Raw genomic sequence first — 18587 nt, 5'->3', positions numbered from 1 at the left:
ATCATTCCCATATATTCTACTCCTCCGGCCAATCCCGGTAAAAGCCATGGCAGCCTCTGGCCAAATAGAGAAAAACTATTTTTTACTGTCTATCGATTTCGACACTTTTCTCCTTCAAATAAAAATTAGTCACATATTCATTCGTTCATATATATATACATATATATAATTACTAAACAATCAAAATTGGTATGTATAGGCATCATAAAACTTCATTCACCACTGTCAAACTCTGGTTGAAGAATCTGGGTGTCACCTGCCGAGATTCGAACCCCTGCCAAGACTGTCAAGACTACAGTCGGACGCGCGCGAGTCTTAGTCTTCGTCCACTCGGCAACGTCTTACTTCACTCAGCCACGTCTTAGTTCAGCCGCGAAGACGACAATGAAGCTTTGTCGCTGTTTTTGTTATATTTTGCTCTTTTTACTGCTAGATTAAATCCTTAATTTAAGGATCAATTTCTTATACGATTGGATAGTGTTGGGATCGCTCGTTTACATTACTATTCACCAAGAAACAGTAGCGCATTAAACCACGAAACCACTTGTATTTTATGTCATATAATCGTTCACAAACTATGTTTAAACGCGTAAATTTGAAATTTATCTTCTTCCCTGAATAACTAGAAATATATTTATAACTCACTGCAACTCGAATCTCCTCGTCCAAAACGGTTTTGAATAAGTTTCTACCTCGTGTGCAAATGTTAGAATCGGGCGTCTAAATCTCAGAATTGACGTAATCGTATTTTTTTAGTATATCAGAAAAACATTTCTCTATTATTGGAGGCTCAGGAAACGTAGCTATTCATCAGTTTATGCAATTAAATTTTTTTTAGCAATGAAGTCATAGATAAATTTAACAGCATAGTGACCTAGAGAGATCAAGCATTGAATCAACCGTATGCAATGAAGTCGTGGCATTATGTCATGAGCGTCGACGCCATACAACCAACCTCTGTGAGAGCATTCGGCGCAATGGCATGTTTTCTAATTCTAATGTATATCTATACTATATACCGCGCAGCAATGAATGTGCTTTTACGGGGGCGCTGCTAACAAACTCGCGGGATAACATATGACCATTAACATAACATTATGACCACATGTTGACCATTTCCGCAAGTTGACGGACACGTGTTGAAGCGCGCTGAAGATAATTTGCATGCGTGCAAATTATATAAGCATATTGACGTACACGTATCGCGAAGGACGTCCTTTGTGGGGAAAGGACGGTGAGTACTTCACATGAAAGGCAAGGTCATGAAGTTTTGTTTCCTGCCTAGTCAGTTGCCACTATGCGTTGGACAAGTGAACAGCGTGCGTTTGCTGTCGAGGCGTACTTTTCTAATGGCCGTTCCATTATCGTTACTCGAGGAGCATTCCGTACTCTGTTCCGTATTCGTCCTTCAGTCGGGTTACTAATCAGACATCGATTGTTACGTGGGTGAACACGTTTAGGGCAAGTGGATGTGTGTTTATGGGGTTATCTTGAATCAATTGTGTACAATGACTGTCCAAGGATCCTACCTCGTTTGAAGAACAAAATACGCCTAGCCATCAGCCAACATACCAGTCAATTTGCTTCAGCTAGCGAGTTGTACAAGTAATATCCCATTACCGCCCGAATTTCTGGGGCAAAAATCGTAAATTTCACTTTTCCGGTTTTTAGTCTCACCTTAAAGCTGACATTCTTATCTATCCAACGGCACCAAAATCATCTCTGTACGTTGATTTATGCCTTGGCGACAGTTCGCGAAAGGGTTAGGGGTGGGGGAGTTCTTTCACATATAATATAGACGAAAATTACCAGCCAGGCACATAAATAGACGACCTGAAGACGCTGATCTTTAGTTACCCGGCTGCTGTCGTGTGGGATGGTGCTCATGCAGTCTTTCCCACCATCTTTGACTGAATTTCAGCTCCAGTAACGTCTAGTCTTGTATCCATGCCATCTTGAATGCATACATATTTCGAGGCGCTCGGGACTTTGCCGCGCTCTACTGAACATTCACACTTATTGGCACTGCAAACCTATCTCCTCCTATAGTTTTCAAGTTACAGCAATGAGAGATATGCCATTCGATTCGCAAATAAAAGATCTAGAGATTGGTCGTAGCTTTTTTTTTCAATTTCGTTATGGTTTTGAAAATATTTTGAAAAGGGGAGGGAAATTCGAAAGGGTTGGGGGAGAAATCAAAATTTTTTCGAAAAATGCCCACTCCACCCACAAAAACAAGAATTTCGAAAAACAGCAAGGACCAATTGATAGATATGGTCCTTACGCATCGAATGATATGCATCTCGATGTTGTAGCTTGAAAATCCTAGGAGGAGATAGATTTCTACAGTACTCCTTCCCAGTCAGAAATCGCCGCAGTCTGGAAGCCAGCCGCGGGTGAACTTGCCTGCGCCAACGCTCGCCCCAGCGCAACGCCAGGGTGATCATTAGTGGTGAAACTTCCAGCGAGATTGGAGCAGAGGTTTGGGCTGTGGGATTGCGAGAGTGAAAACTTTACCTCGCTCTACAATCGCACGTACTGTGAGTAGAATAATGAGAGCTCGTGCAAAGCACAATACGCGTAGAGGCGCGGGGTAAAACCGGGGGCTTTGCGCCCCCCAAATCAGGGGTTTTCCGTCATTGGCAACAAGGTAAAACCATAGAAAAATTACAATTTCTCAAAGATGATTCCGATTTTATTCATTTGTGTTTTCCTTTCTTAAATAATTTTAATTATTCAGATACCATATAACATGAAAATTATGCCTCATGATGTTACTTATGAGGAAAGCATTGCTTCCCCCCCAAAAACAGAATCTATGCCAATTAAAGATAGAGAGCTCCCATGACACGCGACACTCGGGTCGCCTGCCGAAGACCACCATGCACTGCCCTGGGCAGAGATTAACGAAACTTCGCTTAGTACACGTAACTTTTCGTACTTACGTTTAAAAAAGTTACGTATGGCCTAAGTCAGTCAAAATTTGGCATTAACAAAACTGTCTTACGCAAGACTTTTCTGAAAAGGTATTATCGAAACCATCCAACCAACTGACCAATCAGAAGCTTCGAATTTGCCATTCCTAGCTCCTGTCGACTCAGTACGCAGTGCGCGTGGATGAAAGGAGGTTGTATTGTGTCAGCGTCATCTGCGTTGACTGACTAGGGAGCATATGGAGTAATGAGTGAGACGTTGTCTAAATAGCAATGACAACGCCTTGATTGTAATTTTTTTGCAATCAAGGCAAAAAATTACATTTTTCCCATCAAAATTTGAGGACTTTTTAGAGAGCGACCTAGAATTTAGAACATTTTGTGAATTGGAGTTCAACTATCAACGGAGAAAGAAAGGAATTTGTGTACGTAGCTAGAAAAATGGTTGGCTTGTTAAACTCCACTTACTTTTGAATCAAAAAGTCATGAGATATTATTATAGTGAATGATCATAAAACTCTTAGATACGAATATCAAGAATTGCTTGCAAATTATAGCACAAAAGGAAAAGAAATTAGCTGGCATAACTTAATTGAAATTTTTTCCTCAAAAAGCACCGTTTAGCACGATCACATATTATGCCTATGTTGAATTATTGACAAAATTCTATCACAATTCACCGTGTTGCAATTAAATCAATAGTTTTATATTGCTTCGGCACACTCAAAACGTCTACGTAACTCCACTTACGACACCTCCGAGCAGGCGTAGAGCTACGTACGACTTCTTGTACGTAGCTTCCCGCACAAATGTTTCAATAATGCACCGCTGATATGAAGAATAATACTTTTTCATATCAGCACTTACGCCACACGTAAGTCGCTACGTGTACTTAGCGATGTTTTGATAATCCGGCCCTGGATGAAATGGACCATCACCTTGTGAATCAAGTCACGAAAAGTTCAAGAAGTGGCAACAGGCCATGGGCCTATTTCTTACACGCCGACACTTCTATTCTATTCTATTCTATGATTCCTGCCTTCCGGGACGTAGCCTTCAACACTTCAAGCCGTCCGTATCTTGGCTGTGCGTCGAACCAGCCCTCGGTCGAACGTCCACTCGTCGAAGGACGATAAATTTTGGAACAGAACTATGCTATCTGAAACCTAACCTCAGATGCGGTGAACGTAAAATTACGTAACTTAACGATGCCTGGAAGTCATATGCGATCCGCGGCCTGGTGGTGCAAGGCAGGTTTTATGCAAGGCCGGAGGAGGACAAAGCCGAGTGGTTCACGGCTGATTGGTGGATGTCCGGAGAGATCCAAGGCATTCGATTCAGGATTTATTGGTGCACAAAATTGGTGGTGTACGGCTGCGCTCCCCGACACTCTAGTTCATAATATGAAGGCACCTTGAGAAACTGCAACCGCTATTAAGAAGAGCTTCAGGATGTTCATCGCATACCACGAATGTGGACGTCATCAGAACCTGATGAAATGTCGAGTAACCACTGGGAGTCCGTCTTAAGATTGGTTCAGCTTAAATTACACTTATAGCCCGGTCAAATAGAAATATGAAAAAATCCCCTGTACTGTCTTCCCGGCGTGCGCGGGATCTGGGGCCGTATTATCAAAACTTCGTAAGTACGCAAAATCGACTTGCGAGTGGCGTAAGTGCTGACTTGATGACGTAACTCTAGAGGTGGTATTATCAAAACATTTGCGCGTGAAGATACGTAACGTAACTGTACGCCTGCTCGGAGATGTCGTAAGTGGAGTTCCACACAAGTTTAGAGTGTCTGCTGAAGTGATAGGAAACTTTTGATTTACTAGCAAGTAGCTACACCTTGACTTGTGATAGAATTTTGTCAGTAATCCGACAGCGCGGATTATACACGCATAGAATGATGGCTCTACTTGTGATGGCTCCACAACTTGATCGTGCAACATTTGCACGATCAAAATATGTGATCGTGCTAAACAGTGCTATTGGTAAAAAAATCAATTTATTTTTTCAAAAATTTTCACAAATTTTTTCATTCATTTTCAAAAATTCAATTCATTTATTCCTTCTAGTCGGTACTTTATATCTCTGCCAACCATAATTTTTAGCTCCGTACACAGATTTCTTCTTCAACTCACGCTGTTTATTAAACAGAGTTCACAACTATTTTAGAACGGCTTTTCCTGGGCCAACAAGGAGCAATACCGACTCAATACCGACAGACGGCATTCGATAGTCTATACCCTATCAAAATTTGGATGCCTGTCAGCCGCTGGCTCAGGGTCGCCCCAAATTCTTTTTGCGGTGTAAATTAGAAGCTCTATGTCCGCTTTAGGTTCCGGTTGCCGGAGCGAAATAAGCGCCGAAAGAGAATCTTTTGAAATACCCGTCGAGCTTGGGGCGATCGTGGGGCGCGCGTATTCGGTACCTGATACGTTCGGGACAGACAAGGCCGAATCTGAAAAATGCGTTAAAAAATGCCCCCTCCCTTCCCCCCTCTATGGGGGGAAGGGAGGGGGTCATTTGAATCGATGTACGCTATATATATATGAGCAGACTAGACATGTATCATCGCGGCACAATGAAGCAAGTGACAAGTAAACACGAGTTTGAAACGTTACCATCGAAGGCATCGATTCCCGCCATCGAAGTTCACAGAATGTAAACAAATCCAAAGCCTCTGATTGGTCAGTTGGCCAGATGGTTTTGATAGTACGCTTTTAGCTAAGTCTTACGTACGAATGTTTTGATAATGCCAAAATTAGGGTGTACCTACGTAACACGTAACTTTTTTGTCGGAAGTACAAAAAGTTACGAAGTTTTGATAATACGGCCCCTGGTGAGGATCGGCATTGCCGGCATTTTAATGAACATGTTAATTTTGAAGACTTCGACACAAGCTGCATTTTAGGATAAGAGGTGATTGATATACGAGTATCTGTCAGGTTCCATTAAGACGCATCATCTCCCTTAAATTCAGGCAGTAACTCCGAACTAATTCAGTTCATGTTCATTTTTACATGATATGGGTTAAATTATATTGCAGAACCTCTCGTACTTTAAAAGGCTCTTCAAAAATACTCATAGCAAACGATTTTGAAATAGCTATATCAATTGACAGTAACAGTGATGATTGAAATATAGCCAGGAGATGTAATTTATGAAGAGAAGTTCTAAAATTATGACATCTCTCGCAAATTTTGACCTTGTTACTGTGAAAAAATTGTTCCGTCTCTGGAACGTAGACTTTGCTCCAATAACAATTCCGGGTATGAGACTGGATAACATACTATAAAATGTTAAATATGCAGCAAAAAATATTTAAAGACTTTAGGCTATTGAAAATTAGCCACTGGAAATGAATCTAGCTACGTTCTGATAGTCAGCGCCGTAGAAGAATGCATTTGGACATATTTTTTTCACTAATCAAAAAATATTGCTAGTTTATGCTAGTAACGCACTTCCTTCGAGTGTTAATCCAAAAATGTGCCCGAGTTCTATAAATTTCTATTGACTTACAATTCCGACTAACATTTCTAATCGCCAAGTTCACTTGACTTCGTTACAGTATTGCTGCGCTTTATGCGAACTGTCTTTGGCTATGAGCGTTACAAAAACTGAAGCAAAACAGCAATCAACTTTATAAATGCACCGAGTAAGAACCATTTCTAAATTTTATTTAGTTTGAATTGTCTAAACTCATGTCTTCGAATTGTTTTACTGACAGGGCTGGCTATCGCTCCAAATCGTGGAGTCTGGCATTGTAAGCGACTCCTCGGAGTTCTGGATAGACGCCAGGTACAATGAGACGGCAGAAATATGGTACTGGGCAAGCAACGGACATGTCGTCGACCTGAACTACATGTGAGACATTTTCTCCACTAAAAAAACCATATCATACAGAATAAAAACCTGATCTTATGTATAGTTAGAGATAATTGAAAATTAAGGTGGATCAAGAATATTATACGTATTGACATAAAAATAACCTTCTAAGACTTCTCATTGAACTACCGCAGAAGTGCGTAAAAATGTAAGAGACGTCTGTACATTTAGAACATAAGTCCGTTTTATTATATATTGCTAATAGTTATTTAACTTTGTGAAAAAAATATGATTGCATTTTCGATATAAGGGTCATGAAATTTGTGTGTAGAACGTGTGTCCAGCCATCGTTATTAGATAATAGCATGGGATTTCTTATAAAAATCCAAATCAGAGATTAATTACGTGACTTGCTTGCTGAAGGGCATTATTTTCATACAAGAGTTCTTGTAATGTGCATGATGTAGTTAAATTAGTTAAATTACAAATCTAGGGAATTAGACATCTTTTGAACTTTGTTCTATTTTGATCAGTTTTTATAGGAATTCCCGAACCGGAGTATTTCAATGCCAACGGAACGATATTATCGTTCCATATGTGGCAGTAGTTCATCACTTCGAGATGAAAAAATGCGATGACATTAGCTGAAAAGAAATTTCAACGAGTTAGAAACTCCACTCATCTATATAATTTAGTTAGATTGCCAGTAATTATTAATTTGGTGTAATTTATAATATGTACACGCACGAGTAGACGAGTGTGCAGGTGACATACGTCACATACCTCGCTACTAAAACGCAATTTCACATAATTTGATGTAAAATAAGTTGAATGAAAGATATGGGCTAGAACATATCATAATGAAATCATTTAATTTCCCTAGAAATTACCCTATAATCAACATTACATGCGGACATGTTAGATGCGGGGTCTTAAAATTTTCATCATTTCAGACAGTTAAATCCATTTGAGTTTTCATAGTAATCCTCGCTTTTATCGTCTGTCACCTGCAGTCCAGAAGACGCGCGTCCGAGGGAAGGCGACTTCGGGGTGCTTACGACGGACTCGACTCTACTCGGTCACGATGAGTCTGATCAGTACCACTTCATCTGCCATCGTCTTATCAGTAAAACTGTTTTGCTTTATATATTTTATAACGAATTATTCGTTTAAAAACAGTTAAAAATTAGCCCATACACTAATTACGTCCGCATGCCAATAACTTGGATGCACAGTAGTGCAGCGATAGTGCATGAATTCCACTTAAACGACGTTTTTAGTGCCCCTCGTTGGCGTTTAATGGACGCCTCAGCCGGGCTGCGTCTCGATGGCAGCGGCTGTCAGCCAACGCGGTCGACCCACAAAGTATCGTGGATACCAGCATCATCATACAGCGGTTTAAATCTTGAGTAAATGATTAAATTAAAAATGAATTGATTATAAAAAATCACTGGTTTACCACGCGCACTCAAAGCGGATTGGTAGCATGCGGGCATCAAATCACATGGTTGGCAGTGGCCTTAAATGTTCCGTCCGAATTATTGCATAAAATACGCATCGCCAAAAATAGTAAAAAATTATATGTTTAAAAATTACTTTTTAAGGACAACACTTCTAAAGAATCCAGTGTCTCCAATGTTAAAGATGTACAATGAATTTCTCATTTTATTTTCGAAAATTAAAAAAATTAACTTTCCAAAATTTTTTAATATATAAAATTTTTTCAAAATTATTCATTCTGTCAATTGATTCATACATTGCCTCCGACTTCACACAAGTATGCAAAATTTCAGATCAATTGGACAGGTGGAAGTATGTCAAATATCATTTATAAGATTTGTAGCTCCTAGTGCAGCGATAGTGCATGTTGTTTGTTTGTTTGTCTGCCACAAACCTTATAATCGATATTTAACACACTTCTACCTGTCCAATCTATCTGAAATTTTGCACACTTGCGTAAAGTTGAAGACAATGCATGAATCAATTGACAGAATAAATAATTTATAAAATTGAAAAATATTTTTTTTTTCAATATTGAAAAAATTGACAAAATAATTTTGTCAGCTACAAATCTTATAAATGATATTTGACACACTTCCTTCCGTCCAATTCATCTGAAATTTTGCACACTTGTATGAAGTCGGAGGCAATGCATGAATCAATTGACAGAATAAATAATTTTGAAAAAATTTTATACATTAAATCATTTTTAAAATTACTTTTTTTATTTTCGAAAATAAAATGAGAAATTCATTGTACATCTTTAACATTGGAGACACTGGATTCTTTAGAAGTGTTGTCTTTAAAAAGTAATTTTTAAACGTATATTTTTTACGCATGCTGATACGGCGTGATTATAGCAAGGCAATTTATTGTTTGTGCCTTCACTCTAAACAAGTCGCTTTTCAATTTTAATGTCCCTAACCTTGATGATTGTAATCCATACATCTTGAACGTTAATAAGCCAAACTCAATAAAATTAAAACTTTGGAGGCATTGAAAGGATGAATAATATACGTTTAAAAATTACTTTTTAAAGACAACACTTCCAAAGAATCTAGTGTCTCCAATCTTACAGATGCACAATGAATTTCTCATTTAATTTTCGAATATTATAAAAAATTAATTTTTCAATTTTTTCAATATATAAAATTTTTTTATTATATAAAATTTTTTACAATTATTTATTCTGTTAATTGATTCATGCATTGCCTCTGACTTCACACAAGTGTGCAAAATTTCAGATCAATTAGACAGGTAAAAGTGTGTCAAATATCCGTTATAAGATTTGTAGCTGACAAAATTATTTTTTCATTTTTTTTAATATTGAAAAAAAATTTTTCCCAATTTTTTAAATAATTTATTTTGACATTTGAATCATACATTGTCTCCAACTTTACAAAAGTGTGCAAAATTTCAGATCGATTGGACAGGTAGAAGTGTGTTAAATATCGATTATAAGATTTGTAGCAGACAAACAAACAAACAAACAACAAGAAGTGAAGTTAAAGAGAAGTGTTGTAAAAAAGGGCTGAAACGCAGCAAAGCGCAAAGGCTTCGAATTGAGGACTGAAACGTATTGGCGTCAAGGAATGGCAGTATTGCAACAGAGACGGTTTCAATCACCGTCGATGTCCCTGGAAATTTGTTGGTAGAAGTTTTCGACTGGGTTGTTGTTTCCCCAATTTTTACCTGACAAGTTGTTTACAATATATGCAATTATTTTTTTCAATCATTGGCGTATGGGTGTCCAATTGTTCGCTGAAATTAGATCGCATTTGCCCCGATTGGTGCACTAGAGATCGATTTTCCTATATTTGTGTTGAATATATTTATGATCAAATTCAAAATTGATTGCGTGTTATTAAATCGTTGATTTATCACGTATTTCACAATAAATTGTCTGCGATCTAAAATAATAAATTTCGTGAGATTTTGCTCAAGTTTGAGACATTGTCTCTTAAATTTCAAGTCCAATTTAATTATGAACTGGCGCACTGGACATTCGCAACATCACGTGGATTGAACGTCAGAATTGCACAACTTTTGTTTCTTTAATTGTTCCACCCCTTTACATTAAATTATTGCATTGACATTTAAATTTCGGCTCTATTAGTATTACGGTACCATGCAAGCAGTTGTCGTGGTGTCTGGTTCAAACTAACTCTGAGAGCTCATTACACATACGTTTAATACATTCTTGAGGTTAATTAAACAAACTGTTTGTACAACTATTACATTTCAAAACAATAATATTATAATTATTGATAGGCCTATTAATGCAAATTAAGAATGACCTACCCAGACTTTAGATTTATCTGGAAAGGCGGAATAACAAAACCAATAAATTTATGAAATCTGTCAATACGTAAGCATTCATTTCGTTCAGAAATTAGTATGCTGCTTAGTGAATAATAATTTCTTAATTGTTTCAGACTATTTAAAGTTTGCTTTCCCTCAAACATTCGTTTGTTTATTCTTGAATAAAAGAACTGAAATAAAAAAATGTTGCAGAATTCTTTGCTAACTTTAAATCTACTCATAGACTTCTCTCGGTTTTAGACCTAAATTAAGCGATTAGAAAAAACAGTAGCTCATCGTTCTTATTGTTTTACAAATCAAAATTTCATGGAAGAGGCATTGGAAAAATCTGTCCTTGCAATGCAGCTCGTATGAATTATTTAAGTAATTGTGTGTATTTATGACATCCATTCTTGTGCGCTATCAAGTTATTTGTTGTTTACAGACGAGCCAATGTTTTGTGACGCCACTGAAGGCTGGCACATGCACGACAATCGCTGTTACTCAGTGAGTACAAATAATGTTGAGTCATTAACTATCGAACATACAAACAAAATGATTAGGGAAAAAATATTTACCCTGGTCAACGATGATTTGGTTCTCAAGACAGTTTTGACTGATTTATAGGTAATTTTTTTTGTGGATCTCGAATTGATGCCAAGATTTGTTCCATCACGTCGTGCTTTCACCGAGTGAACAATCGAGAACATTCATATTGTGGGGAAATTACTAACTTATTTTAGTAATTAGTTACAGTTTTAGCTTTCATAAAGTATATTTGTCTATCAAAATATGTTGAAAATTTATAACTCCTATTTCTAAACACTTCGTTACTTCTTATAATTTCAAATAATATTCAGCTTTGCATCTTTCTTTGGTTCTGCTCAATATATTTCAAAATTAGCAGACCTCTCGTATCAGGATAAGGAAGATGATCTGTAGCGCCTCTGAAAAAAATAAAAGAATTGAATTCTCTTAAGAAAGATCGGTAAATATTTGTAGAATTTCTTTAAAATGAAGCTAAGTTCATAGCTGCTTGCTGGGTCCTCCATCAGGTATCAGACATTCGCGATTCTTGGCTGAACGCTGAGTTGATGTGCCAGCAAATCAGCGGCGACTTGGTCACCATCAACGACGATCAGGAACAGTTCTTCATTTTAGATGAAGCTCTCAAGCACCACGACAACGTCTGGATCGGAATGACAGAAATAGTTAAGTAAAAGCTGGGCTAATCTTTGATTAATGATGCTAATGTTTATCAGCCGTACATAGTTCAGGTCACTATCAATGACGATGAGGAACTGTTCTTCATTTTAGATGAAGCTCTCAAGCCCCACGACAACATCTGGATAGGAATGACAGAAATTGTTGAGTAAAAGCTGGGCTATTCTTTGATTATGATGCTAATGTTTATCAGCCGTACATAGTTCATGAGACGGCAAATGAGATTCAGTGGCTTACTCACCACAAATAAAACTTTTAAATAGTATCTAGATGGCCATAAACTAATAAGCTGATCCTAACAATCATTTTCTTAAATGGATTATATTTATGGTCATCAGGAATCAAGTACTAATAGTTTAAACAACGCATAGCGACACGATTCATTATGGTGGTATTCATGTTGTTTTGGATGAACTTGCTTCGAATTTTGATTAAATGTTTTTGTCCTGCCACTATTAAGGGCCATGCTGGACAATTTTATTGGATTGGCGACAACAGCACGGAATACACCAACTGGGCTCAAAATAAAAGCATGCCGCAGTGAGTAAGATATCTAGAGGGAAATGGTCTTATTTTATTAGTATACACTGAAACAAATCGGTGCGTAGAAACTACGCACCAAAGTGACTATCCCGGCTTGTCCCAAAATGAGTTGCCGAAGGCGTCTAAAACACCCCTCAGCCAGCCTCAGCTTAATTAAAAGCTACTTTTAGCGCTTAAAAAAAGAAAGCCTCGGTGAACTTACCGCCGACGCTTCTATGCATGCAATATTGTGAAGGAGAACACCAAATATAACATAGCGGCGGCAATAGCGCATAGGATGCGAGAAAGACTGCCGGAAGTACATCATTTTACTAGAATACCATAATATGAGCATCGCGTCCACTATTGCTATATCTCAAATGCTAATATTGTAAGCGTTTGAGATAAATTTAAATTCAAATTAAATACTCCACAATACAAATGTAATAATTCGTATGCAATATATAGCCTAGGATTTTAACGCGCCCTTTGTGATATTACGAAGTAACAACTCCTAAGAAAATACATGGCATCGATTGCTGTATAAAATGAAATATTTATTGAAATTCCTACATGGCTCTTCACAACGCAGCTCTCTGAAAGTGTCCCTTCATGTTGAGATATGACCAGATTTAGGTATACATGTTTAATCGTGACAGTTACATTATATGAGCATATTATTCCAATTAGCTGCATAATTAGATATAGACATAGTATTTGCAACTCTATAAATTCACACACCTCCGATTCTCCGCTGGAAGAACCATAGCCGACCTTAGCAGGATTCGAACCCGGGCTCGCAGCAGACCACGCGAAGCCTTAGTCCACTTAATCACGGTAGCGCGTATGCATTGCAAAAAAAAATAACCCATTTAACCTAACTTTCTTCATCATGATTGAAAAGGCACTCATGTGCCTACATTTTCTAGATATCATTTATTTCTGTTATTCTTTTGAGAAGGAACAATATTAAACTTTTGGAAAGTTTAGAATCTCCATCATATACATACCATCACAACTTGCAGGTCGCGTGCTATCACGGGATTGCATTACTGGTAGCATGAAAAATTGATCGACGTTGTACAAGGTTTTGGTGTTTAAGCATTCCTCGCACCGCCAATAATTAATACTTGACTTTATTTGGGATAGGTAGAAATAGAATTGTTATGTAACTTATTTTGCTAAAAACATGTCTATGATATGATTAGCTCCAGGTTAATCTTTAGGCACACTTTTTATATACATTATTAGAAATAAGGAATAAGTTTGAATTAACTGTCGATGATCTTTTACCTGGCTCACCAGTAACACACACTGTAATCGAACTGCGGTATGTTTCATAACCAATATGACTTTTCAATGAATGGTGAATGAGGCAACAAAACACCAACGATGAAAACTATAAAGCATGTGAATGTCGTACACGTGTTTAATCACTATTGCATGATATATTCAACTAGTTATATTTTCACTATTATAAAGTTGATTTGAGCTATTATCAATTTTTGTTAACTATTAAATTCGAACTTGCATGTAAATTTTCGGCTTTCCTTATTGGTCCTGCCATGATGTCATCAGCCTAGCAGCAGTGGCTGTCTGTGGCTGAGCGAAAATTAGAGAAAACGGCGAACGAACTGTTGAGAAAATAGCGAACGAAGTTTCGGAATGATTCGTTAAGCTACATTAAGCGTTTTAGCCAGTTGAGATGTCTGCAACTAAAGGCCCCTTTCCACTACGGGACTGATTCTGATTGATTGAGATTGGCCTGAGACCAATAAGCCACATGGCTGGGCCTCATGCATAACTGGCGTGCGCGTTTCCTCTACGCACGTGTGATGGGACTGAGACTGACCGTCTGGGCTACCGCACTCGCTGGCCTTTGAGGATAGATTATGCTGCCGCTCTTGCTTTACAAGCTGTTGTCACTATGAGCAGGAGGAAACAAAGATCCATTTACCTAATAGCAGTTATAAAACTCAAGAATGGTTTCAAACTTCTCATTAACATAGTTTATCTGTGTAATAACATGCATTCACCAAGGGATTAAGGAACAGCATTATCTTATAATACCTTTAATGTCGAGAAAATTAAATGTAATAAATACGTCACAACGTTTAACCATATCTGGTTTTTGGTCTATAGATTTCCATAGGTATCGTGGCGTGTTTCATAGATGCCACTGCTATTATTAGTTATTGTGTTTATTTACTATTTACCGAGTATACATACACTGTAAGTACAATAAGATTAATTAAGATTTTTAATTGACGGACGAGTGAATCTATGTTAATATACTGATAAAATCTGTTAATAAGAAGTTAGGAAGTATTATTTTCATCGATGTTCGTGGATGGATCTAATTAATCCATCTCTTACCTTATTTTTTATAATTCTTGAATTCTCAAGACTCTATCTTTGTAAACAGAACTTTTTACTTGCCATAGGCAAGGTGCCTATCTATATAAATAGATAAGCATTTCAGTAGCATCTCTGCTCCACTCTCCGTCGTGTGACATGGTCAAACAAAAAGCAAAGAGGCAGGCAAAGGTGCGTCTATTGGAGCGTCAGCCCAACGCACAACCTACTGGAACGGCAGTCACAGCGACACTGCCGTTGCCTGTCACGCAAGTCTAGTCTAGCCAAAGATTGAACAGGGCTTGAATACCCGTCGCGCCAGTCTCGATGGTCGGAACTGCCTCAGTCCGGACTGAAAAAGCCAGTTTTTCAGGCGTCAGTCACGCAGAGTCTCATACTGGAAACGGGCCTTTACGCACCGATTTATTTCAGGGTAATCTTCGGATAAATCCTGTCGGATAAATAATCTTCGGATAAATCCTTTCGGATGAATAATCTTCGGATAAATACCTTCATCACAAATACAGTTGACATAAAAACAAAAACAGCAAATTGCATCATCATATATTAAAAACATAGTCTTGCAAAGGTTATGTATTTTGTTGATTTAATTGTTCTCGAAAATACACTTTGTTTCACAAGAAATATAAATGAATCAGTACCCACTTGCATACGGTACTTGAGGATAACGAACAGAGCTCTATTGTGGAATTGTAAATTATATTGTTAATTTATGCTAAATGTATATCATATCAGACACTCGTTCGTAGAAATATTGCAACTTTTTCGCTGCCAATTTTTGTCGTCTGGTCAGTCCCACGTACAGTTGCGTTTATTCATTTGATTGGGGTATAATTCCTACGAACAACAGATATAAGCAGGTTGACGATTGTACTTTCATGACTGCCCTGTCGGTAAAGCCTTTTCTAGTTATTCGATTTTCGGTCGAGAACTAGTAGCTCACTCCACGTCTGATCGTGTTCGATACCTTCAAATTGTCGTGGAAGAATTTCGAAATTTAGACTAAACATGCAAGCTACAAGTCTTCTCAAGCGTAGGAAAGAATTAACGTCACTATTTCCCCGCTGAACCTCTAGTTCACGTACAAAACATTCACTTTTCACTTCTGACTTGTTGTTATTCGAATTTCTTAAATTTTCAGATCCATGGGCGGAACAGCTAGTGCAGTGGTCGATGCCGAAGATGCAAGTGGCCAATGGTTGACAGAGAATGCAGTTAACGACCATATTTTCGTTTGTGAACGCCCAACAGGTGAATTGTGTGATGTTTCAATCACGTCATTCAAACATGTGTGGTGAAATGTCATACATGGTTCGCCATATTGCAGAAAACTTTTTCCCAAAGAATTTTACCTCATCCTGTAAAATCTTGACGGGAGCGTCTTGGTCCGAAAGAAACTTTTTTATTTAGGGACCCATCACTTCGAAGGAAAACGAAATTCTAAGACTTTTTTGTTCATGTAAATTTTTCGAAAAAAATGAAAGACAACAAGCAATTCTTAGAAAACGACAAAAAAGGGGGTACTGTAGGAATTTATCTCCTCCTAGGATTTTCAAGCTACGACATCGAAACACATATCATTCGATGCGTAAAGGCCATATATACAAATTTGCGCAGGGTTTTTTTTGCAAATTCTCCTTTTTGTGGGTCTGGGAGCATTTTTCGTAAATTTTTCGGAAAGTTTTCGATTACATCCCCCCCAACCCCCCTTTTTGCAAAAATAAAATCCTAACTATAACGAAATTAGAAAAAGGATTGCGCAAATTTGTAGATCTTTTTGTTGCAAATCCAATGGTATATGTCTCATTGCTGTAGCTGTAAAACTCTAGGAGGAGATAGGTTTGCAGTGAGAGCGGTTGGAGGTTTTCAGGACAGCTAAAAAACATCCTCTGACGGCGCGCGCGTTATATAAAGATATTTCTCGTAGCCAAGATACTCAAGTTACGTGTTAGTTCACTCTGAAGCGAGTCATCGATGCAGTGAACGACGGCATGAACACCCACCCCATGACAGCTCGAGTATAACTGAAGCCCGAGGCTGAGGCCTGAGAGAGCACTCTAATATATGTGCCTGGCTCGAATTTCCTTAGGCAGGTATTTGTTAAAGGGTTCACGCAGGGTAACTCTTTCGCGATCTGCCATGAACGCATGAATCAACGTACAGAGATGCTTTTGGTATCGTTAGACGCAGCAGAATGTAAGCTTTAAGATGAGCATAAAAAGCGGAAAAGCCGAAAGTTCCGATTTTGGACCAAGACGCTCCCCTTAATAAAGCAAGCGTAAAGTGGAATATATGGATTCCATAACACTCAGATTCCGATAAGAGAATGAAAACAATTTTAATTGTGGATAATATTTAGCTTGTACTACGTAAATTGACTGTGAGGAAAGTGTATTTAATTTAAAACATTTCAATAATCAGATTTGCCTCCTTTAACAACAATTACTGCTCGACATCGCCGAATTGCTTGACGAAAATGTTATATTTTTTTTTTGTTTGGAGATTTGAAGAGAATATTTTTGCTGGTTTGTTTTTTTTCCATATACTTCAAATGGACCGATGAACGCTTACAATCAACGAGGGACTAGGTCATTCAGGAACAACAATGAGTCGCTCATAATTTTTATCCTAAATTTTTGTGTCCGGTTGATGTAAATCTTTCAAACTTTCATTTAGATAATTTGATTTTTTACCTTCAATCATTAACTGTAAGCTGGCACTGGAATTTAGCATCACCTCTCTTTGAACATATGCTATTAATGATCCCATTTCAGTTAAAAATTTTTCTTCACGAAATTTTCGATCCACATGCTGCCTTAAATGACGATAGTCTTTATTCCAATCTAAACTTGATGAAATTATTTTTCCAAGCCGAAGGGCAAATACAGTATGCACGGAGAATATCCAATCATTTATTTATGAATTGTACGGTACATAAGTATTAATTTTTAAAAGAAAGATTGTAAATAAGTTTGTCTTATAAATACTTCTCTAAGCCTAAAATCACATTATACATTCTTTAATTCGAAGTCGTCCAGATAACTTACCTTGAATTTTTTATATTTTTGCTACACCATTCTTGTTCAGAATTTTACCTCTGTCAGTATCCACAATTATCATTTATGCCTCCGCGGTACATCATTCGTATTTCATTTGCCATATCAGTATTCTTGTTTGTCTAAAACACCAGCAACATGCAACTTGAACATCTGTTATATTGAAAATTCTCCAACAGTGTTATATTTTCCAATTTCGGTTATATGACCGAAATTGGTTATTGACCTGAAATAAGACATTATCATTTATTACTAATATTTTTGAAGTATTGCTTCTGACCATTTTTGAAGCTGCTTGCGTGGGTTATTTGAACTCCTGTTTGCATTGGATCTTCAGACGGAGGATGCTCAACTCTTATGGGGAAGTACACCACAAGTTTTCCTATTGCGTCATTTTGTAATGGTTTCATGAAATTGAAGTATTTACTTGGATTTGCTTGCATTCAAGTTCCATCCGTTGGGATGAGCATCTTAGTCTATACCAAAACTTGAAAAAGTCATATCTCATATCTATCTTATTTATTACATTAGTTAACGATGATGATTCACTTTGAAGTCCTACTTAGAAATTTTGTTTTACGAAGCTGCAATAGAAATCATGCACCAATGTTTAGCTGAGATTTGATATACAAGTTCCTTCATAAATTGGTTTAAAAAAATTCATCCATTAAGCCACGAGAGCCATAAGGTAACTATAATATATTGAATCACTCAAAATTTGAATTATTAGTATATTTCCTCGATTTTTTATCATTTTAAACAGGTAAATTTCCAATTTATTTGTGATGTTAACTTCTGAGTAATTTCTCTCATTATTCTCCATCCTGCTCATCACCTCGATGCAG

At 37.5% G+C, this 18587-nt stretch overlaps 1 protein-coding gene across 1 annotated transcript in view; it reads left to right on the top strand.

Annotated features, from left to right (window-relative positions):
- Nucleotides 1–6665: 6665 nt before the first annotated feature.
- Nucleotides 6666–18587, top strand: part of LOC108673653 (C-type mannose receptor 2-like) — a 33932-nt gene continuing 22010 nt past the window's right edge. Inside the window, exons 1-6 of the mRNA XM_018161511.2 lie at nucleotides 6666–6802; nucleotides 7777–7889; nucleotides 11010–11071; nucleotides 11620–11775; nucleotides 12249–12328; nucleotides 15828–15937. Coding sequence (XP_018017000.2) covers nucleotides 11018–11071; nucleotides 11620–11775; nucleotides 12249–12328; nucleotides 15828–15937 — 400 coding nt within the window. The 5' untranslated portion in view covers nucleotides 6666–6802; nucleotides 7777–7889; nucleotides 11010–11017. The remainder of the gene's footprint in view (nucleotides 6803–7776; nucleotides 7890–11009; nucleotides 11072–11619; nucleotides 11776–12248; nucleotides 12329–15827; nucleotides 15938–18587) is intronic.

This window comes from Hyalella azteca, unplaced genomic scaffold (assembly GCF_000764305.2).
Source record: "Hyalella azteca isolate HAZT.00-mixed unplaced genomic scaffold, Hazt_2.0.2 contig9392, whole genome shotgun sequence".
Taxonomy (NCBI): Eukaryota; Metazoa; Arthropoda; class Malacostraca; order Amphipoda; family Hyalellidae; genus Hyalella; species Hyalella azteca.
The sequence above is the reverse complement of the archived record's forward strand: the minus strand, read 5'-3'. Positions and strand labels throughout refer to the sequence as shown.